Source organism: Aythya ferina (assembly GCF_964211825.1).
Source record: "Aythya ferina genome assembly, chromosome: 20".
Taxonomy (NCBI): domain Eukaryota; kingdom Metazoa; phylum Chordata; class Aves; order Anseriformes; family Anatidae; genus Aythya; species Aythya ferina.
Window position 1 is genome coordinate 8,110,654 of NC_140318.1, and position 19,909 is coordinate 8,130,562.

Here is a 19,909-nt window from a genome sequence, read left to right on the forward strand (position 1 = left end):
AGCATCCTGGCCCGGCTCCACGTGCTGGCAGCAGCGCCCCGACACGCTGCCGGCCCAGGGGAGGCTTCTGCAAGGCTCTGGGACCACCAGAGTCGTGGTGACATCGGTCACAGATCAGCACTGCTCCATCCTGCGTGCTCATTTCTCCCTGCAAACCATGGGCAGAATGAATTGCGGTGTCCCCACCGTATGGGATGGATAAAAGCACTTCCCTGCCCGGTGCCGCGGTTCCTCACCGGGCACCGCGCGCTGGGTCGGAGGAGCTGTGTCTGTTGTGGGCTGGCGCGGGTCCCCACCTCTCGTACTTTGACATCCTGCACGGTTCTGGGTAATAAGAAAATGCAATATTGCTGTCACCAGCTCTCCGAAGACATCCAGCCTGAGTAATTCAACATGTCAGAGCCATCCATCACCGCCACGCAGCCGGCAAACAAACGTAGGGCAGCTGCAGGGGCTGGGATGCGGGCTGGCAGCCCTCACCGCTGTTAGAGCGGGGCCTGGCCAAGCAGAACCTGATCCCCTTCCCCTCCTCGTCCTTCCCTGAGGGGTTTTGCTTTGGTTGCTGGTTTTGCAGCCCTGCTGGAGCCGTTCCTGCTGCCCCACCAGGACTTGCTGCTTGCTCCCTGCTGGCCCTGGCGTTTGCAGCAGGCACCAGCAGCTCCTGCGGCGGGGTGGGGAGGACACCGAGGTCCTGGGTCTGGTGGTCCGGGGGGGCACGGCTGTGGTGGGGGTCCCAGACCACAGCCAGAGGCATCAGCCCTGATCGCCGCTCTGTGCTGCATTAGCACGTTCCTGCTGCTTGCTGTCTTTTTAGGACCATAATGAAAATACCCAGGTAACACCAGGTAATTAACAGCTAGGCTTTAGGGCCCTTCATCACACCTGGCAGTAAAACAGCAAACACCCGGCAGCATTTACAGCAGCGGGGATCATCGCCGAGCCCTTCCTTGGCTGCCGGGCTTCTTGCTCCACCTTGATGCTTCTCACGGTGGGCACTGCCTGGCTCCGGGCATCCAAGAGCTGCTCCTGTGCCTTTCTGCACCCCTCTCCTTTCATCCAGGGGGAAAACCTGTGCTCAGCATCTGTCCCTGCCCCCGGGCACCGCTGGGAGCAGAGGGGACCGGGGCTGTCCCTGTGGGGCTGCAGAGGGGATGCTTGGCAGGGCTGCAGCCCGTGGACCTGGGTCAGATTTTCTCCCTGATGAGAATGTGCCGTATTGTTCTTACCACGCAGCCTTGCCCCTCAAAACCTTAGTCTCTGCATGCTGAAGTGGGATCTTTGCTGTGATGAGGAGGTCTGAATAAGAGCAGGGGGTGGCTTACACTGAGTCTGTGAAGTCCCCGGACCTATGTGCAAGCACTGAGTCCTCCCAGCTGCTTGCGGGAGGAAGGGAGATGCTGGAGCTGCTTCCCTTCCTCCTCCTGCTGCCCTGAGGGTGCTGCATGGGGTCAGGGCACGGAGGGATAGGAGCACATCCCCCTGTGCGGGAGCTCCGGGCTGCTCCCGGGGCTCTGCCTGCCCACCCATCATCCTGGCGGTGAAGAATTTCCCAGGGCAGAAGGCAGCACTTTCATTTTCTGTCCTCCTGCCAAGAAATTGTGCTTCTGCCCAGAATAAAGGATTTTTTAAAAACACTAAAATATTTTAATGGCAGTTTAAAGGCCCACTGACAACCCCCAGAGACCTCTTTCCTCAAAACTTTGTTAGGATTGCAGGCTTTCTGCCAGTCCGTGCTGATTTTCAGATGCCTGCTCCTCCCTAGCAGCTGGGCGCTGGCACGGGGACACAGGGGGTCCCTCAGTGTCCCCAGGTCCCTAACCCAGGGAACCTAACCAGGTCCCTAACCATGTCCCCAGCTCCCTCAGCAGGCAGACCTCGATCCTTGAGAGCCAGCCCAGTGCCTTGTGGAGCTTGTGCCAGATATTTCACAGAATCACAGAATCACAGAATTTTCTAGGTTGGAAGAGACCTCAAGGTCATCGAGTCCAACCTCCAACCTAACGCTAACAGCCCTCCACTAAACCATATCCCTAAGCTCTACATCTAAGCATCTTTTGAAGACTTCCAGGGATGGTGACTCCACCACTTCCCTGGGCAGCCTGTTCCAATGCCTCACAACCCTTTCTGTAAAGAAGTTCTTCCTAACATCTAACCTAAAACTCCCCTGGCTCAACTTAAGCCCATTCCCCCTCGTCCTGTCACCAGGCACGTGGGAGAACAGGCCAACCCCCACCTCTCTACAGCCTCCTTTAAGGTATCTGTAAAGAGCAATAAGGTCACCCCTGAGCCTCCTCTTCTCCAGGCTGAACAAGCCCAGCTCCCTCAGCCGCTCCTCATAGGACTTGTTCTCCAGGCCCCTCACCAGCTTCGTCGCCCTTCTCTGCACCCGCTCAAGCACCTCGATGTCCTTCTTGTAGCGAGGGGCCCAAAACTGAACACAGTACTCGAGGTGCGGCCTCACCAGAGCTGAGTACAGGGGGACGATCACCTCCCTAGCCCTGCTGGTCACGCTGTTCCTGATACAAGCCAGGATGCCGTTGGCCTTCTTGGCCACCTGAGCACACTGCTGGCTCATATTCAGCCGACTGTCCACCATCACTCCCAGGTCCTTCTCTGCCTGGCAGCTTTCCAACCATTCCTCTCCCAGCCTGTAGCTCTGCTTGGGGTTATTGCGCCCCAGGTGCAGGACCCGGCACTTGGCCTTGTTAAACTTCATGCAGTTGACCTCAGCCCATCGGTGCAGCCTATCCAGATCCTCCTGCAGAGCTTTCCTACCCTCAAGCAGATCGACACACGCACCTAACTTGGTGTCATCTGCGAACTTACTGAGGGTGCACTCGATGCCCTCGTCCAGATCATCGATGAAGATATTAAAGAGGACCGGCCCCAGCACCGAGCCCTGGGGGACGCCACTAGTGACTGGCCTCCAACTGGACTTGGCTCCATTCACCACGACTCTTTGGGCCCGGCTATCCAGCCAGTTTCTAACCCAACGAAGCGTGCGCCAGTCCAAGCCAAGAGCAGCCAGTTTCTTGAGGAGAATGCTGTGGGAGACGGTGTCAAAAGCCTTGCTGAAGTCAAGGTAGACCACATCCACAGCCTTTCCCTCATCCACCCAGCGCGTCACTCTGTCATAGAAGGAGATCAGGTTCGTCAGGCATGACCTGCCTTTCATAAAGCCATGCTGACTTTGCATTTATGACGTTGGAGCCTGGCAGGCAGCGTAAGGATGCGTGCTGCTGGCTGTCCTGTGGCTGTTGGGGTGAGCTGATGCTGCAGGGAGGGGGAACAGCCCCCCACTCTGTGGTGGGGGCCCTAAAGGCACCGTTACTAGACCCCACAGGCACCAACCGTGTGGAGGAGCTCGCTGCTTGCACTGCTGCACTCCCCCTGTCAGCACTGACCTGCTCTGCTCTGCTGCTTGCAGGTGGGATCGGGTTTGGACGCGCCAAAGGCAACTCGGGCTCGGAGGCGGACGATGAAACCCAGCTCACCTTCTACACCGAGCAGTACCGGAGCAGGAGGCGAAGCAAAGGTAAGAACGAAACAGCCACCCATGGCGTGGATGGGTGTAAGAGAGAAAAAAATAGCTGAGCACCGTGGCTCTGCCCTGGGGCGATGCCGTCTGCTGCCACGCGGCTGTGGGTGAGGGCCGTGTGAGCAGTCTGCATGGTGAGGGTATCCCAATGCCTCTCCGCGATGCAGCAGGGTGCAGGATCTATCAGCATCCACCAGTAACGTTTCCCAGCGGTGTCGTTGAGGTGCTTAATATTTCTCTGATTGTTTCTGGGGTTGGTTATGTTAGATATGTCGGCAGCCCAAGCAGTGGCTCCTCAGCCCCTTTCCCACATCCCACTGCCAGGCCAGCGCTGGGGTGGCTCAGGAGCAGAGGGTTTTTTGGGTGCTGCTCTTCTGCCTGGGACCTGCAGCACCTGCCCGACGGAGAGTTCCCGTGCTCCCTCCCAACACAGAGGCAATTAAAAGGAACGAACCCAAAATGAGGGCCGGGGCAGGGATTTACAGACCAGAGTTTTGTGAGTTAGCAAAGCTGAGATATGGCACTGTTGGCTGCAGTTCGAAACCAGCGTCCGTGTTTCCTGCAGTGACACAATACCAAAGCGTTTTGTCCACTTCCCAGACATTTTGGAGGAGGACAGCACAAGCCTTGCTGCTGCTGCACTTGCAAAATTGCTGTCAGGAAATAACTCTGTTGGGAAGCGATTTAATAACTGCACAGGGGAGCTGCTCCCTCCGTTGGTTTTCCATCCCGAGCCAGGCGTCAGCAGTGAGCAGTGTGCTAGGTAGGTGCCTGCGCCCACCGCCGCAAGTGCAGCTCCGTTTGTTTCAGTGATTAGGCATTCAGATAAATGCTCACAATGTGTTTAATTTGAATGTGAAATTGCCTCCACACCTACGATCAGCTTGATGATTGCACACGGCAATAAACACACGTGTGCATGGCGTATGGCATTTGTTCCTGATGAATGTAAGGAATTCGGGTTTTATTTTTTCCCCCAGCGTGTTTTAGAAGCATGAGAAATTCCCACTGAGTTTAAAAGGAGCGTTTGATGAAAAGCAGGGAGAGAAATCAAGACTTAAGTTACTTGTTGCAGTATTAATATAGATGGATTAGGAGTTAAAAGACTTTTTGATGCCTGTTTTAGAAAACAAGGAAGAAATTGGTTGTGTGGCGAACTATGAGTTGTTTTCTCAATGAGTTATCTGAACTCCTGGGCTGTGGGCGAGTCCATGGGTACCTTGGAAAAGTTGCTGAGGTTGGGGTTTGGGTTTGTTTTGTTGGCAGAGGGGAGGTGGTGCCCAAGCAAGGAGCAGGAAATTGTGTTTGAAGGAAAAACAAACACAGCTTTGCTTTCCTGGTGCCCTTATACCATCCCCATTAGGTCAAGTGCTCTGCCAGTGCCTTGAAACACGCTTGCACTGCGTACACCCAGCACAAAGATATTCTTACTGACATGAACGTTGGCTTTGGGTTGTTCGTTTATGCTTCTTGTATGCAAATGTAAAGGAACAGATAAATGGGAAGAATACATTTATTTTTCTTTGAAAGAGGAGTTGTTCACCTGGGAAGCTTTGATGACTGCCTTTGAGGGGAACTCAGGAGGCAGAGCTGGTTTTTAGATTTGTGTTAGGGCTTGAGCGATGCTGCAGAAAACACCTTTGTTTGTGTTCAGTAATGGGCAAACAAGGGAATTGTCTTGCATAAAGTCCCTATTGTATTTTCCCTCCCGTTTAGGTAAATTTTGCCATTGCAGCATCCTTGAAAGGAATTTTCCATTATCCTTTCATTGACTTCTCTATCCCTTGTGGAAGGAAAGCAATAGCTTAGTGGGAAGCCACAGTACCAAACTCATAATTACAAGTTCAGCAAAGATCCATAATTGGACAAGATCATAATTCTAATAGAGAAGGACGCATCGTCAGATACAGTTAATTCTTACAATGATGTTCCCATATTGATTCTGCAATGGCTGCGTGACATTGCTGGTGCCGTGCGATAGTTATCAGGCCCAAGGAGAGAAATTCCTCGAGACTCCTCTCCTCAGCCCAGGTTTTGCAGGATTGAGCACAATTACTGATGCCGTCGAGTCATTGATCCCAGGTGATGTGATGGGAAGTTTCCACTTAGGTGTTGTGTGGGTTCACTTTGACTTTGTGCTGCGTCAAAGCAGGCTGGTTAAGTGGTTGCAGGCTTTATTTTTCTGCTATAGAAGAAAGGCTGCAGGTTTCATGAGGCCCACGGGTGTGCTTGACAAGGTAAATTAGCAGGATGTTCCCAGAGGTAAATACTGAGCGAGGGCGAGCTCACTGTGCTGTGATGGGTCTGGCTGCTCGGTTATCTCAGCACCAGCAGACGCTGACATCTGGTTTGCAGGATGGGAATGCACGGAGGAGTAACGCTGATGAGGCCAGCAGCAGAGGTAGGAACGTTGCTTGTCTGCAGCCCCCAGGATGATGCAGCGTGTGTCTTCCCAGCTTTAAGGGCTGTAGGATCCCCTACACCACCAATGTCTACCTCCTTTTAGAAACTCTCCGGAGAATTTAGTAGAGGAGTGTATGAAAGCAAAAGAGGACTTCTTGTGGAGCTTCGGTCCTTGTCTGCCTGTTGGGCAAACTCCCAAACGCCCTTTGGGAGCCTTTACGCAACCCCACACACAACAGGACGCTGCGCTTTCTCTCCTTCCAAACACCACCAAACAAAACCCTAAACCTAACACTAACTAGGACCCTAAAAACACATACGGCACCACTTTCTCCCATCAAAAAGTGCTCCCAACAGAAACCTTTGGGTACACCTGAACTCCCTTGGGGAGCGTTTACAACCCCCCCCCCACATAACACGACTCTACACCTTCTCCCTTTCCAAGCAAACCTAACCCTAAGCCTAACCCTATCCCTAAACCTAACCCTAAACCTAACACTAATGGCAGGGCTAACCCTAACCCTAAACCTAACCCTAACCTGAACTGTAACCGAGCCCTAACCCTAACAATAAACCTATCCATAACCCTAACCATAGCTGTAACCCTAACACTAACTCTAATGGCGGAACTAACCCGAACCCTAACCCTAACCCGAACGCTAAATGAACCCTAACCCTAACCCCCACCCTAACCCTTACCCTAACCCTATCCCTTACCCTAATGACAAGTGTAACCCTCACACTATCCCTAACCCTAAAGCAACCCCACTCACAACAGAACTCTGTACCTTCTCTCTTTCCAAACAACCCTAAACGTAACCCAAGGCCTATCCCTAACCCTAATGGCAGAGATAACCTGAACCCTAACACTGACACTAACTGTAACACAAACCCTAAACGAACCCTAACCCTTACCCTAACCCCCATGCTAAACCTAACCCTAATCCCAACACTAACTGTAACCCTAACCCTAACGGCAGAACTAACCCTAAGAGTAGCCCTAACACTAACCTAACCCTAAAGGCTGAGCTACCCCTAACCCTATCCCTAACCCTAACACAAACTGTAATCCTAACTCTAAACCTAACCCTAACCGAACCATAACTGTTCTTTATTCCTTACCCTAACCACCACCCTAACCCAAACCGTAAACATAATCCTAACCCTAACCGAACCCAAATCCTAACCCCCAACCTAACCCTAACACTAACCCTAACACCCTAGCGTTCACTCACCTGAACGCTAACCCAAACCCTAACAGTAACCCTTACCCTAACCTTAACACAACCCCACACACAACAGGACTCTGTGCCTTCTCTCTCTCCAAACCCTAACATCCCTAACCTGAACTTTTGTTATGACCCTAACAGAATATATACGTTGCCAGTTTCTCCCATCTTACCTTGCTCCCAACGGAAGCCTTTGGGTAGACCTGAACTCCCTTTGGGAGCATTTACACAACCCCCCACACAACGGGACTCTGCACTTTCTCTTGAAACCCTAACAACCCTAACCCCTAAACCTTAGATCCCCAACCCATTCCTTACCCTTAACTTACCCAGAGCATGGATTTTTTGCTGCCAGTTGTCTCATTGCTCACGTAACGCGCTGTCCTGTCGTTCACTCCCATCAATCCTGTTTTCCCACTGACACCTCTAGCAGTCCTTCTCTACCTCCTTGTTCTCCTCCGCCACTCCTGTCTTTTTAATTGCTTTGACACTCCCTGAAATCTTTTCCAAGAGGAGGAGAGAAAGCTCCTTCCCGACTTCCAGGCACCATTTTCATCTGGGTTCTGCCTTCCTGTGCCCGTTACCTTCTCCCGTCCCAATAACCTGCTTCCACCCCAGCAGACCCGCTGTGCACCCCAGGGATGGCAGCATGTGGCGTGGCGTGCCCTTGGGTTAGACCTCCACGGACGAGGCTCTCAGATCATTCCCCAGCACCGTGCTCTGGAATATCAGCACAAGTGAGCAGAGTCCCGTTAGGGGTTTTGGGTTGGTGTCAGCCACGTGCGCGTGCTTTTTGTGCCTGGATGGCTTGCAAAGTTTTCTGAGAGCTGTTAGAGAAATGAGAAGATGAGCTTTGATCTGCCTCTGTATTTGGTGTATAAAACAAGGCCTTTTATAAGGGAATATTAGTTATTCAGGGGCTGTTACATGTGAGGAAGTTTCACTTTGATCCTCTCCTGTCTCCAGAGGCAGCAGGCATTTATTATTTCACGGGGAACTAAACAAAAGTCAGAATAAAATTTGGGTGATTCTCTCCACGTGCACTGCACCCCCAGCCCCAGCAGGGACGCGCAGCGGTGTGGGCACCGTGTCACTGTGTCACCAGGCCCTCGGCGAGCCGCGTCCCTGCTCTGAGCTGCACCGGCTGCTGGACCACCTGCAGCCCTCGCACATCACGGACGCTGTCAGGGATCAAATGGGAAAGAAAAGGTGATAATGCAAACATGTCATTTTTCATTGCTTACACTGGCCAGAGGGAATAATCAGCCTGTCCTGTGCCTCCTGCTGTTGGGCTGCGCTTAGTGTGTCCTCTCCCAGGGCTGGCCGTGCCCCAGCTCCTGCAGCTTTCCTGCTGCTTGTCCACCGGGAAGGAAACGCAGCCCTGCTGCCAGCACGGACAGACGGGGAAGACCCGATGGCTCCACACCTACCCGGCTGCTTCACTGTGCTGCTGCCTGCAGCACCCAGGAGGGGACAACCCCTGTGACACCTCTGGGTAGCAGTGTGATGCACGTCCTTACCTCGCGGAGTGCTGGGGTGCACCCCCTGCCCCCCATCCCCCAGGACAGGTGTGGGATGCTGTCACTTCACATTCTTGGCTACCAAAGCTCTGTCGTCAGTGCCCCTTTTCCAGAGAGCAAACAAACGTAGTGCTTTTTTTTTTTTTTTTTTTTTTTTTTGCATCAGCAAATAGCCGCCCCTGCACTGCTTTCCTTCAGTTTGATGCCTGTTCCTGCAGGGGAGCCCAGTTTGGGCTGCTCCGGCAGCTTTTTGGGGAAAGGGGCTGCCACGGGGAGCCAGTGACAAAGCATGGGCTGGGGAGCAGAGGGGTCTGTAATTAAAGCAGTCCCGGTGCCGTGGCAGCCTCAGGCTCTTTAACATCCCCAGACTGTGCTGGAGATAACGGCTTTTACATCTGTTCCCAGCGGCAGCGTGGGCCTCTTTATTTATTTATTTATTTTTTGATTGTATCTGATGCAGCCTCCACGAGTAATTGAGTGTTTGAGAGTGAAAAATTATCTCCCCGGCTTGGCCCTTATCTTGACAGCAAAGCAGCACTTTTAATTTAATTTTGTTCAGAGCATGCGGGTAACAAATTTCGCTAATCGCTCCGCTGTCGCCCTCCGCATGGTAACAAGTCTCTTGTTCCATGGGAAGCACAACACAGACACGGGGTGGGGGGGTGCAGGTTCATGGGTAGCGGAGGGGACGTGGTGCAGTGCCGCTGCTCTCCCCACCCGTGGTGAGATTCGTTCCTCCTCTTGCTTGAGCAGGGGGAGGAGGTGGAGAGCAGCGTCTGTCAGGGCTCTGCTGGGAAAGCTCGCTCCTGTTGGGGAAACTGAGGCACGGCCATGCCCCAACCCCGGGGAGCTCTTGCAGAGCAGGGATTTTTATTGTGCGTCTGTTCCAGAAGGAAGGGAGGGGAGGTAAAGTGTTTCTTTGCCTTTTTTTTGCATGGCTGGCTTTGGAAGTCCTAGCCCAATTGCCCTGTGGCATGGCCACAGGGCAGCCGGGCTCTGCAGGCGGTGGCAAGGGCATGTGGAGAGCCAGGAGGGACATGGGGTATTGCACCACGGGCACCACAGCCCCTGGTTCATCTCACCCCCAGCCTCCCCAGTCAGTCTGTCTGCCCAGCCCAGTGCTCGCTGAGAGCAATCCTCTCTGGGCTGTGACTTCGTGCGAGCTATTTTCTAGATAATGATTACTTTTCTTTTCCTGGAGGAAATATATTTTCATTGTGCTGTATTGAAAATTGCTTTCCACCCTCCTTGAAATAAAGCCTTCCGCTCAGATTTGCCTTTGTGCTTGTATAGTGTAAAACTGGGATTCATTTGGAGTTTAAAACAAAACAACAAAAAAAAAAAACAGACTTTAATTCCGAGAGAAGTGTTTCCATTGATTTGCGTGCAAGAAAATTCCAGTGCAGGCAGTCTCTGGCTTTAAATATGTAACTGTTTCTTTAATGTGATTTTATCCCAACCAATTCCACACTGAGAACATGAAAGCAAAGCTGACTTCATTGATTTTAATTGTACATGCCCAGGGAAATTCAAGAAAAGCAACAACAGCAGGAGAGAAATGGCCCTGGTGGTGATGGTCCCCAAGGAGGCACCAACCTGTGCCACCTCTGCCTCCTCCATTGCTCCCCTCTCCTTCCCTGCCCTCATCCACGCTGGTTTTTGGGGCTTTTCCTTTCCCTCCACTCCCCTCATTCTCCCTTTTTCCTCCTCCTCCCTGTTGATTTGTGCTTGCGGCATCTCCCTCCAGGCTGCTAGATGTATGTTAGAGCAAGGGGGGATCCCCGCTGGAAGCTGGACGGATACAAACTGAATTCATCCCTTCAGTACCGGAGCATTAATGCTCCAGGAGCGTGGCAGCAGCTGGGGGTGAGCGAGCACGGGGCATGCAGGCTGCTGTGCACATGGGGCTCGGCTGCCAGCCCCCACCCCACCACTGCCTTCCTTCTCCGCAGCCTCCTGTGCTGCAGCTCAGCTCTCTGCTAATGGGCAATTCGTAAGCGTTAATAGCATTAATCTGATTCCGCACGCTCTTAGCAAGATCAAACCCTCCATAAATCCAGAACCATCTGATCTCCCCCGTCTGCTGCACAATGTGGGCATCTCCTCCTCGTCTCCCCGTCGTGCCTCCTTGTGGTCTCAGGGCTTGGGGGGGTGCTCACCAGGCAACCAGTGTCCCCAGCGTGGGGACCGAAGCTGCATGGTCAGGGCTTCTCCATCCTGCTGGCCCAGGATCAGGGACACCCTGAGGTGGAGGGGGAGCCCTGGCTGGCAGGAGGAAGGGGAGAGCAGTGCCTGGGACCTGGTGTGGGGCAGGGGTGGGGAGAAGGGTGGCGAGAGCAGAGTGTGGGACGCTCTGTGCCCATAGCAGCCTGCCACCACTGCCGCTTAGCTTGATTGGTATTTGATTTGATTTAACATGATCTCCCGCTTGTAAAACACCTTGAGATGTTTCCGTGTGTGAGGCTGTCCTGGAAACGCTGCTGTACCGTATTAATGAGCCTCTGCTGGAACATAAAGAAGCATCATTAGGAGCGGTGAACTCGCCTGGCGTGCAGAAAGCAGCGCAGAGCACGGGCACGCTGCGGCCTGGCCCTGATCGGGGGCTCCGCACCCCGGGGAGGCTGCAGCCAGGCCCCGTTGGCAGTGCCGGGGTGGCTGTGGTGGCTGTGGTGTGGTGTCCATGCTGTGGTGTGGTGTCTGTGGTGTGGGGTGTGGGGTGTGGTGTTGGTGCTGTGGTGTCTATGGCGCTGTGGTGGCTGTGGTGTGGTGTCTGCACTGTGGTGTGGTGTCTGCGGTGTGGTGTGTGGGGTGTGGTGTTGGTGCTGTGGTGTCCACAGTGTGGTGGCTGTGGTGTGGTGTGTGGGGTGTGGTGTGGTGTCCATGCTGTGGTGTTGGTGTTGTGGTGTCCACAGTGTGGTGGCTGTGGTGTGGTGTCCATGCTGTGGTGTGATGTCCGTGCTGTGGTGTTGGAAGTGTGGTGTCCATGCTGTGGTGTCTGTAGTGTTCATAGTGTGATGTCCATGCCATGGTGTCCATGCTGTGGTGTCCATGCCATGATGTTTGTGGTGTCCATGCTGTGGTGTCCATAGTGTGATGTCCGTGCCATGCTGTCCATGCTGTGGTGTCCGTGGTGTCGGTGCCGCGCTGTGGTGCCGGTGCTGGTGGCTGTGTGTTGCTAAGCAGTCCCACCTCTTGCTGTGCCGCTGCTTTGGTTTCCATATCCCTGTCTTTCTCGGGTGATAGAAATGCATTTTAATATCCGAGTAGCCTCGAAACATGCTGTATTATGCTATTATCTCCGGGGGGTGGGGAAGATTGTGAAGCACTTGGCGTTTAACGCCTACATATGGCTAACACTATGGGCTGTGTGCTGATAAAGATGGGGTAATTAAAGTTTATTTTTTTTTATAGACTAATCTCCCAAGCATGTATTTATGAGCCTGATTTAGAAACATCATATTACCGAGAGCACAGGATATTCGTGTTGCTTGTAAATCCATACGTGTTCTGAACTTACCTTTCTTTTTTTCTCCTTTCTCGAATTTAAGCAGCGCTGCCAATAGCAAAAAGAAATGAGCCTGGAGTTTTGTTGGTGCGTCTCTCTCACCCCTGTCCTTTAGGTGGGCAAGGGAAAATATACAAAGCCGCAAGTAATTAACTGCATAAGTAAATTATATTTCCAAGGAGACACGGTGCATTTGGAGGATCTGTTTGCAGCGTGTTTACACTGGTGGCTCTGAAATTATCTTCATCTTGCAGCAGGTGCAAAATCTTTGGGGGAATTCGGTGCTCTGCAAGCTGGTTCTGAGCTGGCTGCGGAAGGACTCGCACGCTCTCTGTGAGGCTGGAGCTGGGCTAACTGGCACCAGTGCTTAATGGGGAAAAAAGTCCCAGGTGGAGAGGTGGAAGGAGCCAGAGGCCCTCAACCACTGCCCTAGCTGCTCCAGCGGTCGGGTCAGAGGCTTTAAGTGAGGTTTAGATTCCTGAACTCCTCCCGTCTTCCAGTCTTAATTAAGCTGTGGTTAATGGGGCTGGTAGAAGAAAGCTTCTCAAGTATGATTCTGCCCTACACCAGAGCATTTGCCTTTTCTTTCTCCTCCTCTCTCCGATGTTCTTGCAGCCCAGGGCTCAAGGGGAGCTCATTTCTCCCCGTTCAAGAAGAAGTTAGTTCTTCTTCTTGTCCATCCACCTGCTGCATCCCCCCGGGCACAGGCAGCACTGGGGTGTCAGGGCTCACAGAGGTGCCTCTCCTGTTGCTTTCCCTGCAAGTTAGGCTAAAGCCAAGACTGAGCATTAGAGCACCCTCATGCTCTGCTGAAAGCATCCAAAGCAGAGCACAGACCTCTTTAATTAAAAGCAGGCTGAGAGCATCTCAACATAGCAAGGATTTGCTAGTGCAGAAGAATCTGGGGAGCAAGCTTGGTCTCAGCTGTGCCTGGACATACTGTGGGCCTTTCTTTTTGGACCACAGAATACCTGAGCCAAGCCTTAGCTTGTGTGCTGGGGATCTCATGGGCTGCTGAGTCCTAGCCTCTGCCTGGGAAGGTCTTGCATTTCTTCCCCGTAGCTAAAGAAGTTCAGTGGAACTGAGTTTTAAAATCTGCACATTAAACATTTTCCTGGAAGCCCAGAGACTACAAAAGGAGGAGGGAAAGTGCCCAGGCACAGCTCCTCCTGAATTACTGAGCCGGTTTGGCTCCCACCCCCAGGACAAGGAAGGAATTATTCATTGTGTTTCACATCTTGAACAGGAGCACGTAGCCCTGGTGAACCTGTTGAGGTTTGTTTAGTTAGCATTGGGTTGTTAAGAATACAGCTGTGTTTTCAGAGGGCTGGCACTCAGCTTTTTATCTCCAGATGGGTGTTCAAACACTTCTACTGGAGTGTCAGTGGTCGGAGGGGCAGGCAAGGGGATGGAAATCAAAAAATGTACCTCTGTTTAAAGAGGGAGGAAAGGATCTGCTTTCCTAATAGCCTGCCAGGGAACTGGTCGTAAGCAATAAAGAGCTGAGCTGGAAACAGAATTTCTGCTCGAGCAGAATTCCCCTGGATTTGGTTCAGTTGGTGACAGCCAACTCCAGGCAGTTCTAGAGGTCAGCAATTAGCAGTGTGGTGGAAACGAGCAGGAAGGGGAAGGCAGAGAAGCGGGGAAGGCAGTTAGAGGAGACTTGCAGCACGTTGTCCCTGCCCTTGGGCAGCCAAGCTCAAACTCACTGAGCTGTAAGGGGGTTTTTGCTGTTTCAGGCCCCTGTGCACCTTTCCTCTTAGTCACAGAGAGAGAAGTGATGGGGAGGAGATGGGGATGGGAGCCCCCAGACCCTAATCCCAGCTCGGCTTCTGCTGCAGGGCGGTGAAGGCTGCTGTCGTACCTGTGATTCAGGCTCTTTGTAAAAAGGGGATAATGCTTGCCTAACTCATAAGGGATTTGTGATATAATGTTTGCAAAGCACTTTAAGACCCTGGATTGAAAGGTGATTTATAATGGTAAAATCCAGTGTTCTCTGCTCTATTGTGTACTTGACTGTGTCCAATTATCTCAATGGCAGGTTTTCTCCATCTTTTTTTCTTTTCTTTTCTCTTTTTGCATTAGTTTAGCAATGCCAACCAAAAGAAGGGTTTGTGGCAGGCACAGCATGCCCTGCAAGAGGGTGAGTTTGGAGGTGCTAACTTACGCTAATGATAGGAATAGACTGGAAAGGAAAAGGGGGCATGGCAAGGTGGAGGGCACAGGAGATGGGTGATAAAGCTGTGAAATAGAGGTGGGAAGGCTGTTTAGATGATGCATGCATAAGGAAAGTGAAAGATGCTTCATAAATAATCATTTTGCATACTCCTGTTGGTCGCAGATGGGGTGTTTCCCAGCAGATCAGCCACTTCTCTTGTCCTGCAAATGTCAGGAGGAGCACCCATGGTGCAGGCTCCATCCTGCTGCAGGGGAGGCTTTGATGGGGCACGCTGCTGGCCTGGAAAATGCAGGTTGTGCCTCGGGCCCAGCCTGGACACCAGTTCCCTGCTCTGACACCTGCATCTCTAAGTGGGTTTGATGAAATTATCGGGTGAAACACGTGAGTGCTAACTTGCTAGATGCATTTCCCGTTCAATTTTTAAGCAGATGCTTTTTAAATCTCTCCTTGCTGATGAAATAATGATGGCAGAGAGCAAGGAGGGGGGAGCTGGATCAAGTGCCAAAAATAAAGACATGTCCTTGCCTGAATCCTCGGCAGGCACACGGACAGGTCTGCCAGCAGCTGGGACATTTTGGCTGCACTGTAACAGCCTGTGCAGCAGCTGGGTGTAGTGCTGGTCCCTGCCCTCTCATTGGCATTTCTGTGTTCCCCAAATAGTTTTCAGGAGTTGCAGAGCTGGAGGGCGAGGTGTCTGTTGCAATCCTGGTACATGGTGCTGATGGAGGGGCCAGGCTGGGGAGAACAACGTGCAGCTCCTGGGCCTCGGGGTGCTGGGACTGCCCCTGCATGGGCCGTAGGGACTCACAGATGGGGTAGCAGAGGCCAGGGGATGGTTTCTCCTGGTTCTCTCCATCATCAGAGGGTGGCTCATGCTTGCTCCTGGCCTGCACTGAACAAGAGCATCTGCATCTCGTGGGGCAGCCAGGTCTTTCCCAAACATTTCTTCATTGCCCACTCTCACATCCTTTCCCCTCGTCGTCTGGGGTTGGTCTGTCCCCCTACACTGCAGATGACCTGATTCAGCCATCCTAATGCCACTGGTGAGTTTGTGACTCTAGACCTGCTGATGTCTGAGTTATTTTTTGGCTTTTACTTGAATTCCCTGCAACTACCTGAAAGGGTGTTTCAGCAAGGAAGGTGTTGGTCTCTTTTCTCAGGTGACAAGTGACAGCATATAAGGAAACAGTCTGAAGTTGCAGCAGGGGAGGTTTAGGTTGTATATCAGAATTTCTTCGTGGAGAGGGTGGTCAAGCACTGGAATGCGCTGCCCAGGGACATGGTGAAGTCCCCATCCTGGGAGGTATTCAAGGGATATTTTGAATGAGGGTTAGTGAGTGGACTCCGTAGGTCAGGCTTGGTGATCGTGGAGGTCTTTTCCAGCTGTCATGTTAAGAGGTGTAGCTGATTAACCATTATGGGTCTGGTTGGATTCAGTCACAGGTTCACCAATAACGTATTTACCAATATGGGTCTGGTCAGATTGAGGGTACCGAACCATCACAGTCACGGATTCACCAACAATGTAGCACGCCCTCACTCTAGTTGTGTTCAGTGAGAACTATCAGGGCTAGGAACAATGCAATTAAGTCACTGCTCGTCTTAAGACACTGCTTGTCACCGGCCTCCACTTGGGCACAGAGCCATTGACCACCCTGGGTGTGGCCATTGAGCCAATTCCTTATCCATCAGATGGTCCATTCTTCAAATCCATATGTTTCCAATTTAGAGATTAGGATGTGATGTGGGACCATGTCAAAGGCCTTGAAGAAGTCCAGGTAGATGACATCAGTCTTCCCTTGGTGACTGATGCAGTTACTCCATCACAGAAAGCCAACAGATGGGTCAGGCACGATTTGAGCTTGGCGAAGCTGTGCTGGTTGTCCCAGATCACCTCCTTGTCCTGCATGTGCCTTAACGTTGACTCCAGGAGGATTCGTTCTGTGATCGTGCCAAGTACAGAGATGAGGCTCACTGGTCTGTAGTTCCCAGGTCTTCCTTTCTACATTTTTTAAAAATAGCAGAGACGTTTCCCTTTTTCCAGTCACTCGGGACTTCACCTGACTGCCACGATTTTTCAAATATGATGGAGAATGGCTTGGTGGCTACATCAGCCAATTCCCTCAGGACCCTGGGGTGCATGTCGTCAGGATCCATAGACCCATAGTTAAGTAGCGTCAGGAGGTTATGAAGTTCCTCTTCGCTTACAGTGGGGGGACTCTGCTCCCCCAGCCCCTACCCAGAGGTTCGGGGACACGAGAGAAGCCTGACCACTAGTGAAGACCGAGGCAAAGAAGTTGTTAAGTACTTCTGCCTTCTCCACGTGTGTCATTACCAGTTCTCCATCTCGATTTGTCAGAGGCGCTACGCTCTCCCTAGTGTTTCTTTTGTGGCCAGTGTACCTGTAGAGCCCCTTCTTGTTATTCTTTGCCTCCCTCACCAAGTTTAGTTCTGTCAGTGCCTTGGCTTTCCTGATCCCATCCCTGCACATCCAGACAACGTCTTTGTGCTCTTCCTAGGGCACATGGCCCCGTTTCCACTAATTGTGCATTTCCTTCTTTTGCCTAAGTTTGAGCAGCAGGACCTTATTCAACCATGCCGGTTTCCTACCTTCCCTTCTTGATTTATTGCATATGGGAAAGAGAGCTCTTGTGCTCCAAGGAAAACATCCTTAAAGAGATCCAGCTCTGATCAGATCCTCTGTCCCTAAGGACTGTGTCCTATGGGATCTTAGCCACTAATTCTTTGAGCAGCTGGAAGCTGGCTCTTCTGAAGTTCAGGGTCTTTGCTCTCAGCCAGGCCCATATCCCTTGAGATCACAAACTCAACCAGGGCATGGTCACTGCAACCTAGGCTTCCCCCAGTTTTAACTTTGCTAACAAGTTCTTCCGCGTTGGTGAGCACCAGGTCCAGTAACACTTCTCCTCTGGTTGGTTTGTCTAATGTCTGGACAGGGAAGTTGTCCTCTATGGACACCAGGAGGCTCCTGGGTTGCTTCTGCCTGCCACGTGGCTTTCCCAGCAGATGTCCAGGTGGTTGAAATCCCTCGGGAGGATGAGAGCCTGTGAGCATGATGCTTCCTGTAGTCAGAACAAGGCTTGATCCCTTCAGCATCTTTCCAAGACATAAAGTCCTTTTTGGTGCTTCCTAGTCACCTTGTCGCATCCTTAGTTGTCCCTATTCTATGATTTTATAATTCCATTTGCTTAAAAATAAATAAGAAAGAAAGAAAGAAGGAAAGAAAGAAAGAGAGAGAAAAATGAAAAAGAAAGGAAAAAGAAAGAATAAAACACGAGGTGCCAAACAAGGCTGTCTGTGCGTGCAGGTCTGCACAGAGCAGCAGGGGAGGAGCAGGACGATGGGATGTCCCCAGCTGATGGCTACTCCGTGCAGACATCCCCTACCCTACGTGTCCAGCACGTGGCCATGGAGCTGGGGACAGGCGACCCACGTCCCGTCCAGGTGCTGGCTTCAGAAGCCCCTCTTAACGTTGGAAAGTGTTGAGTTGGCACTTGGAACAAAATCTTTTGTGAGCTGCTTTTTTTGAAGGTACCGTAAGCTTCTGTGACTGCCAAAATGAAACTTCTCTTGTAATCTCTGCTGCCTGTAAGAAGCGGCTGGCTCTGTAGGTCGCTTTGTTGTTCATCATAGTCCCTGCGTGATGACTGAATCTTTATACATATTTGTATAAATAATTAACGCTCAGCAATGCTATATAAAATTTGTAGACATAGATTTCTCCTGGTGTTAAGCAAGAGTAAATGATGCCATGGTACCGGCAGCCCTCGGATTTGGCTTGATTGTTTTTGTGACTTGCTAAAATTTGCCACATAAACCTCGGCTGCTGAACACTGCCTGGGGCTTGGCTGCAGGAGCCTGCAGGACCATGAGCAAACCGTGCTGGGAAGAATAGGGTGTGAAGGATCCAGGAGCTCTGGTCTTCACGGGGCAGGGGGAAGCAGAGCAAGCTGGGGGGGCCTTTCGGGGTGGGGGTGCCGAGGCGGGTCCCTCCCGCAGCACCCACCACTCTCTTTGCCTTCCAGGTTCGATGAAAAGCCCCATCAACAAGACAGCCCTGACCCTCATTGCGGTCAGCTCCTGCATTCTTGCCATGGTGTGCGGCTCCCAGCTCTCCTGCCCGCTGACTGTAAAGGTGACACTTCATGTACCCGAGCACTTCATCGCCGATGGTAAGACCCCATGGGCATCAGATCCCCTTCACCCCGCAGCAGCCGCTCTCTTTATAGCTTACCTAAAGCCTCCCTGAGTCAGCACCTTAGCAGGCATCTCTAGAGGACCACACCATGGGGGTAAACTTTCCTCTTCTCGATTGCACCTTTGTTGTTATCACTGAACATATCTGATGGATATTCCTGTTCTCATCGGGACTCACTGATGAGCCCCGGGAGCCTGCTTATGCATGCTCCTGTCCTGCAGCAGCTGATCCGTTTGTCCCAGCCCCTTGCAGCAGTGCAGAGTGAAATTGGTAGCATTTGAGCACAGGCAGAGATGCTTTGAAAAATTAGACAAGGGCTGCTGTCACTATTTATTGCTTTCTCCGACTGGGCTCCTTGCATTTGTTGTGTTTCACTGACCTTTTCTTTATAATGTGCAGTGAGCGTCAAGTGCAAGTTTTCAGTAACATGAGGGCAAATTTCATTTTCTTCCAGCCGATGGGACCCATTATTCAGTCAGTTCCAATTCCTCAGCTCCCGTGCTCGCCTGACTGCTCGGGGCGTGCTGAGGGTACACCTTCTCCCTGCCAGGACTGTGGTGCTCCCAGCCCAGTGCTGGTTCCCATCCACCCATTGGGGTTGGGATGCAGCGTGTCCCCTGGGGGGGTGAATGTGGTGGGGAGAGTTAGATGCTTAATGAGGCGCAGCAGTGTGGAAAAGCAGGGCTTAAAGCATCCCCCCATGACACAGAGGGATTCCCCGGTCTGTTTTAAATGGTTTTCAGCCTTGATGAGAGTGGGTTCTCCAGTCCCAGCACAGAGCCTCACCACGCACGTGTGTCTGTACCCGTAATGATGCTTTTGGGATGGGTGCTGCGTGCGGCCAGCGGGCTGGTGCCCTGTGCTGGTGGGAAGGCTGCTGCTGCTCTGCCCCCTGAGGAAGCTTCTTAGCCGCTGGCTCTGGAAATTGCAGTCCAATCTCAGGGGCTGGAGGCTGCCTTAATGGTTAAAACTTGGTTATTAAGAAAAAGAGGAGGAGAGTGTCTGCTTTGTGGCCTCAGATTGGGGGAACGGAGCGTTAGAGGAGTGCAGAGCTGAAAAAGGGCATAACTTGAAATAAGGGACTTGGCTACGCCTTGACCTGCTTCTGAAAGGCATTAAGTACTGCCCGGGCTGCACATAAATATTCTGTAGTTTCACAGATTTTTATTCTGAACAATCAGAGAACAGAAACTCATTTTGCTTTGGGGAAATGAGGCTGCCCCAGTATCAGCTTGTGACCCTCGGGGCACCGGCCAGGTTATCGCATAGGCTGGGAGGGACGCGCTGTCCCCTGCCCAAAACCAGCCTCAAGAAGAGAG

The 19,909-nt window shown here is 52.0% G+C and overlaps 1 protein-coding gene across 3 annotated transcripts in view; it reads left to right on the forward strand.

Annotated features, from left to right (window-relative positions):
* The window catches only part of ASTN2 (astrotactin 2), a 315,865-nt gene that overhangs the window by 98,673 nt on the left and 197,283 nt on the right, over positions 1 to 19,909 (forward strand). For 2 of the 3 annotated variants that reach the window (XM_084494620.1, XM_084494622.1), the window contains exons 5-6: positions 3,428 to 3,535; positions 18,418 to 18,564. In XM_084494620.1, coding sequence (XP_084350746.1) covers positions 3,428 to 3,535; positions 18,418 to 18,564 — 255 coding nt within the window. The remainder of the gene's footprint in view (positions 1 to 3,427; positions 3,536 to 18,417; positions 18,565 to 19,909) is intronic. The other variant, XM_084494621.1, reaches the window with a different exon arrangement.